General features: G+C 46.7%; 1 protein-coding gene across 1 annotated transcript; it reads left to right on the forward strand.

Annotated features, from left to right (window-relative positions):
- Positions 1-1,550, forward strand: LOC120973273 (uncharacterized). The gene has a single exon (XM_040398727.3). It carries the CDS (start codon positions 313-315, stop codon positions 1,192-1,194), a length of 882 nt encoding a protein of 293 aa, XP_040254661.1. The 5' UTR covers positions 1-312; the 3' UTR covers positions 1,195-1,550.
- Positions 1,551-7,082: the final 5,532 nt, after the last annotated feature.

Here is a 7,082-nt window from a genome sequence, read left to right on the forward strand (position 1 = left end):
GCACGACGCGGTGAGGCCCTCTGCGGTCCCTCCCATGTGCCCATGAGCCCATGCCATTCCATTCCGGTGCATGCAGCGATGCAGGAGAGACGATAGACTAGCTAGACGAGGAAAACGCTGTTGGGAGCTGCCATTGCTAAGCAAGCACGGCCCGATCCGAAGCAGCCACCCCACGACGCGGCGTGAGCAGTTCGATGTTCATTCCCCATCGTCCTCTGTTCCCTCCTCTTCCCAGGCCTACTAATTGCACGCGCAACGCTCCATCTCGCCTTCTCCACAACCACAACCACCGTCACGGTGCATACCAGCTCAATGGAGTGGGAACCCGATGAGCAGCATCTCGGTGACCTCGGGGTCACCGGCATCCGCCGCGAGACCCTCCGAGTTCTTCGGGCCATCCTCCCCAGCTTCCTTTGCCACGTATCCAACATATTCATCTTCCTTGCCCACGTCGCCGGATGCGTCACGGTCTTCTCCAGCCTCGTCTCCGGCGACCTTTCGAGACTTCTCCATCTCTTCTTCTCCCCGGCCTTCTTCTACTTCCTCTGCGATTTCGCCGTCATGGAAGGGTACGACATGCTGTTCGTGCTCTCAGTCGCCTCCTTCTACCGCAACAAGGGCGCCGACCACCGGGCGGGGCCCATGGCCATCCCACGCCTCCTTAGACGCATAAATCGCGACCAGCGCCTCCGGCACTGCGCCACCTTCTTGCTGGCTGTCACCGCCTTCGGAGGTTACACCGCCGTCTTCGGGTCCGCCTGGCGGACGCTCCGCCTGCTCCATGCTCCGGGTGAGATCGTCCTGCCGCTGCGACTGCTAGGCGGGGCCGCGTGCATCGCCGGGGTGGTGTACCTCGCCGTGCTGCTCCGCATGGCCTGCGTGGTGTCGCTGCTCGAGAACGCCAGCGGGTTCGGCGCCTTGTGCAGGAGCCGCGAGCTCCTCGCCGGAAAGTTCTGGGCGGCGGCCACCGTCTTCGCTGTGCTTGATGGCTGCTTCGTAGCGATGCTGATGGCCTTCCCGACGGTGACGGTGGAGGACGCGATGGGCGGCATGGGCCTCGGCCAGTTTGCTGCGGTGGCGATGATGACAGCAATATTGTGCGTGGTCATGACTGGGACGCTGGTGGCGCAGCCCGTGGTCTACCTCGTGTGCAAGAACTACCACCATAACCCAAGAACACTACTGGAGGTTTGATGACTGACATCGTCGGCGACAATGGTGGCGTGAAGCAAAGCCTGTCGTAGAGCCGCGGAGCTGCATCCTGCAAAGCCTGGTAGTAATGCTAATTAATTAAGTTGTCTTTCTACTGGCCAATTAAGTTTTTCTTCGGTGAAACTAGACAATTCAGTAAGTTGCTCCCGGCAGCTACCTACTATTTGTATTGCTAGTTGTGGAACTATGCGCTTGGTATTGGGTATGTGTGTTTATGCTTGGATGTATTTGGTTTGCTATTGGATATGTGTGTGAGTTAATCTGTAGTACTACTGCAATTCTTGAGAGAATCTAACTGTTACAGATTATGTGCATTGGGAGGAGCTGTATAAGTGTGAGTTTGTACATTTGCCAGTAAAAAAAGGTCATGCACTGGAATTTGGCTTGATCAGACATAACATGCCTTCACATCGTGTCATTGTGACAGATGGATAACGTCGTTTGATACATGAATGATCTTGAATGCCAAAAATTGATCAAATACTAATCATATCGAGAATTCAATATCTGAGTGTATGCCTCCAAACACGCCCTATACATATTGCAATCGTGACAATTTATTTTTCTGAACAAATGGATAATGCTCCTCGCGGAAAAAAATGTACAATCCTTATACTCATATAAAAGTTTGTTGTGCCCGTGTCTACATTGCAACTACTTCATGGTTAGGAGCCTATATGGTGTTAATTTGGAGCTTCGAAGAGTTATTTATTTCGAATGTTTCAATTTGGGTGACAAAGAAGTACGTTTAGAACTTATATTGGATAATCTTTCGGTGCCAGGCCAACTTAATTTCAGCCTCCGGATTTTACTTGTAACAATTTTGCAACGAATTTGGGTGACAAAGAAGTACGTTTAGAACTTATAGTGGATAATCTTTCGGTGCCATGCCTCCTTAATTTCAGCCTCTCGATTTTTTTTGAAGTTCTTCGGCCTCTCGATTTTACTTGTAACAGTTTTGCAACGAATTTGGGTGTGCAACTTCGAATGCATGGAGAGGCTCGGGTGGCCATCCATCATCTAAAAAAATACTATATCGGAAAAACAATCCCTTCTGCGTAGTGCTGCATACATACATACATAAGAAAAAACCGAGTAAATAGCATAAAACTACCACTTTTCGTCCTATGGTTCCAAAAAACCACCACTTTTTTGTTTGTGACTGATACCTACCACTTTTCTCGTTGGCTGTCTCAAAAAACCCAAATCGTCCGTTGCTAGCGTTTTAAACCGTTTTCTGACGGTCCGGGCCCGCCTGTCAGGCCACGTCAGCGCCGCGCGTGACGGCGAGGCCGGTAACGGCCGTTACTCGGACCGACCGGCGCGGTCGGACCGCACCCGCTCGTGCGCTCATTACTCTGCTCCCCTGCCCTCACTCTCACTCTCTCCCCTGCCCGCACTCATTCCTCTGCTCTCACTCTCACTCTCTCGCTCCTCTCCTCTCTGCTCTTCGACGCCGGCGGCGACTTGCGCTGTGGAAGCTCCACCGCCGCCATTGCCTTCCTGGAATGACGGGGATACGAGCTCAGAGGATGAGTGCGACATCACAAGCATGGACATGGCTCTTTGGGTAAGTTTTTCGATCTGCTGAGCGAGGGTTAGGGTTCATCTAGGAGCTAGATTAGGTTAGTGTTCATCTTGGTGAGCTAGGGTAAGCTTTGTTTACTGTTATTTAGTAGGCAGGGTTATGGTTGTTGTTTGAGCTATGTTTATGTATGCTTGAAAACTAGGGTTTGGGTTAGGGTTCTTGCTGGATTGGGGAATTAATTTGTGATCTATGTCTGGTTCTGTGAGCTAAGGTGATTTTGTTGATGTGTTCATGCAGGAGACCCCTGACACCACCGTGGAGCCTCTTTTCTGTGGCCAGCTGGATCTTTCTGAACCCACCTGCATGATGCACCACATGAGGCCAATTAAGTGTGTGGCATTTGAAGGAACCTTAACTAGAAGGCGTTTCTATGGTTGTCCAGTGCAGCAGGTATAGTACCTTAATTGGAATCATTTTCTTCTGAACCCACACATGTATTTACAAGGATGACAAGTTGCTGTTCTGAACCCACACAGTATTATGTTGACAAGTTGCTCTTCTGAACCTACACTGTATTATTTAGGATGAACTGCAATATGCCTTGTATTAAGGTATTGAGGGATATGGTTACTATCAAAAATGCTTATGTATAGGAAGCATATATCTGTGAATGTACTTGTACAAGCAGGTTGGGTTTCAGTTATAGTTTGAGTTATATTAAACAACATATTCAGTTTACTTAAGCCTCACCTTTAGTTTCTTAGTCTGATATGATTTGTTGTTATGAATTTGAGTGCACTTAGTGATGTATATTTCAATTTCCAAATGCAGAGTGAAGGTGTTAACTGTGGTGTTACTGAGTGGGTTGACAAGCCCTGGCATCCAATTCTTCAGAATTGCTTGTCCAGGCTGTGGGACATGTACCATGAACAGAATTGTGGCAGGGTAGTTGATAAGCAGAAGTATGAGAAGCATTTGGCCAAGCTTAAGACTGAAAATGACAAGCTGTGCATTGAGTACACAAAGCTTGTCCAAGATGTATCCAAGATGTTTGATTGGCAGGATGGTAGGGTAGGCCACATGGATAACCAGAAGGCAGTTGAGGAGGAAGAATTTGAGAAGAAGAAGAAAGAGGTAGAAGAGAGAGCTAGGTTGGAGGTTCAGATGGAGAAGCTCAAACTTGCCAAGGAACAAAGGTGCATTTTACAGAGTCAAGCTGACATTACCAAGAATACCAGGAAGGCAAAGAAGGAGGTTGAACAGGAGAGAGATTTTCTTAAGATAGAGAAGGCCAAGCTTGAGCATGTGGTGAATGAGCTGCTGAGTGATGGGCATGCAAGCAAGGAGAAACTTGAGAAAATCAAGGCCATCCTTGATTCATGAAGTGTGTTATGCAGATGGTGAAGTACATCCAATGCCTTTATAAGTATGTGGCCTAACAATCTGATGTGAAGATATGGGGTGTACATTTTGGGGAATGTGAAGCTAATCTAGTCTATGTCTATGCCAATGTTAAGAACTGTTGTTATGCTGCTAGAACCTTTAATGCTAAGTTATGAACTAAGTTGTAATGACTGTTCTGCCTGTATTTGAACCTCTTCTGCTATGTTATGGAGTCAGTGATAAGCACTGCTGGAGTATGCTATGTGTCTTTTTATGTTTAAAAGGTAGTTATGTTTATTAGTGCTTTGTACCTGGGCTTTGTGGCCCAGTTATATTTACAAACCTAGGCCTACTCCACCCACCCTCCACTGCTCATAAATAGCCTACTCCACCCACCCTCCTCCCTCCAGAACACAGCCGCCACACCCCACCTCTAGAAACCCTAGATGGATCCAGAGCTTGGGGAGGTGACAGATGAGGAAGAGGAGGCAGTGCAGGCAGTGGATGTGAGGAGGCAAAGGGCTCGCCCTGCAGTGCAGGCAGTGGAGTGGGAGCTGGAGTTCAAGAGGAGGCTGGCAGAGAAGATCTTGGAGAAGTGCAACTCAGATGAGTTCACAGTTCTTGTCCCTGGCGGCAGGCGCAAGAGCTCAGGGAAGATCATCAGGTGGGCTAGGAGACAGGCAGTACTCGCTCCTCACCCTTCTACCAGAGCAAAGTGGTGTCGTTTCTTCGATCGTTACGATTGAGAGTTGTTGGTAGCAGTTTTTTAAGTATGAATGAGAGTCTGAGCTATGTATCCCTTCCATTTCTGTACAACTCTTTGTATGAAAGAAAGTTTGGATGGTGGAATCTATGAATGTTTGAATAAATGAATCAATGTTTGCATCAGTGTTGTCTGAATCTACCCAGAAGTCACAAACACTCAGGTTTCATAATGCAACCACTTAGGTTTCAGCAAGCAAATACATAGGTTTCATAAATGCAAACACTCAGGTTTCATGAAGCAAATACATAGGTTTCATAATGCTAACACTCAAGTTTCAGCAAGCAAATACATAGGTTTAAGGTTGCAAACACTTAGGTTTCAGCACTCATACAACAAGACAACTTTCTCAAATGTTGGAATCTTCAGTAGTTACCACTAGCTGTGAAATATGCCTTCCACTTTCCAGTTGGCTTCCTAACACTCTTGGACCCAATCTCCATCTCAGAGTTGGCAGCTTGCCTTGGAGCATTGAAAACTGTGTACCCTCTACTAGCTATTGATGCTCTGGTGTTCTTTGCTGGAGAAGCAATGGATGACCTTGTGTTCTTGGCTGGTGAAGATGTGCTAGGAGCCCCTGTCTTCTTGGTTGCTTTGGTCTTCTTGGCAGGTGCTGATGTGGCTGGTGCTGGAGTAGCAGAAGCAGCTCCCTTGTTCCTCTTTGCTGGTCCTGGAGTAGTTGTGGCTGTTGCAGGCCTCTTCCTAGCTATGGCTGGTGCTGATGGTGCTGATGGTGGTGGTGGGGGTGAGGGTGGGGGTGCAACCACACCTGTAGAAGCTCTGGTAGATGAAGAGTAGTCTGACCTATTCTCCTGCACATTTAACAAAGCAAATTATAATTAAACCACCTAGCCTATGAAACAGAAGTTTCTTTATCAATAAGTATACCTGGTGATTATTCTTTCTCATCTGCATTTTGGGTTTCAGTGGAACACCACAAGTGGTATATCTGTGACCTTGCATATTGCAATTGCTACAAGTCACTGTCCCAATTCTTGATGTATCCTTCTTGGCAGGCACCTCAAAATGTCCTTTCCTCCTAGCTGTCTGCTTTTTACCCTTCTTTTCTTTGAATACTGGAGGAGATATGTCATCCCCCATGGTGTGTGGCCAACAATCAGGGCCTGGAACAGGGTATATAAGATGCTTGTAGGTTTCACAGTAGAGGGGCTTCTTGAAGAACTCATGGACAAAATTTTCAGGGTGTAGCTTCACCTTCTGCATTGCTGCTATAGCATGACTACATGGAACATGTGTCATATCCCACCTCCTGCAGTCACAAGTGTAGTTGTTTAGGTTTACACAGTAGGTCTTTTCTGAACTACTTGTAACTTGCCAAATTCCTGGTCCAGCCATATATGCATCACAATATTTTGCCCACTTCTTGGCCTCCTCCAATATCTCAGAGTAAGTGGGTGTGATATCCCACCTACATGTCTCTGTCTTCTCCCTAATCTTCTGAAACTTGATCATGAGTTTTGTCCTAATTCCTTCAAGCATTGTCCTTATGGGCTTGTTCCTAACACCCAGAATAATCCCGTTGAAAACTTCACTAAGATTGTTTACAACAAGGTCTATCTTGCATATAGTATCCATTCTATGCCTGGCCCAAGTATGGACTGGTATGTTGGACAACCACTTCCATGCCTCCTCACTCTCTTTCTTCAATGCTTCCATGCCCAGATCATGCCCATGCTTAGTGAAAGAATATGCAGCCTGGTCTAGATGTTTTTTCAATTCATCCCCTCTAAACCCAGCTGATTGGAAGTTGGCATATATGTGTCTTAAACAAAATCTTTGAGGGGAATCAAGAAATACATCCTCTATTGCATTGAGCAGACCCTGTTCATTGATTTTGTATTAATAACTAGTGAAGTAAGTAGAGAAAGGTAAAGCAGTACATAGTGCAAGGAAAAGCAGTACATAGTGAAAGGAAAATCAGTCAAATCATGAAGAGTAGTTGTACCTTTTGCCTGTCTGACATAATTGTGTAAGGCCCAAACTTGTTGCCACTCCCAATTACTGTCTTTAACTGTGTAAGAAACCAAGTCCAACTATCTGGCTCCTCCTTGTCAACAACACCAAATGCAATAGGGAAGATGTTGTTGTTGCCATTCCTCCTTGTTGCTGCCAGGATTTGCTGCCCAGTGCTTAGTTTGATGAAGCATCCATCAAGACCTGCATTTTAAGCCATTA

The sequence above is a fragment of the Aegilops tauschii genome, chromosome 1 (assembly GCF_002575655.3).
Source record: "Aegilops tauschii subsp. strangulata cultivar AL8/78 chromosome 1, Aet v6.0, whole genome shotgun sequence".
NCBI lineage: Eukaryota > Viridiplantae > Streptophyta > Magnoliopsida > Poales > Poaceae > Aegilops > Aegilops tauschii.

Excerpts from the sequence above, each read along its gene's own strand:
- LOC120973273 (XM_040398727.3), top strand. The coding sequence starts at position 313 with ATGGAGTGGGAACCCGATGAGCAGCATCTCGGTGACCTCGGGGTCACC.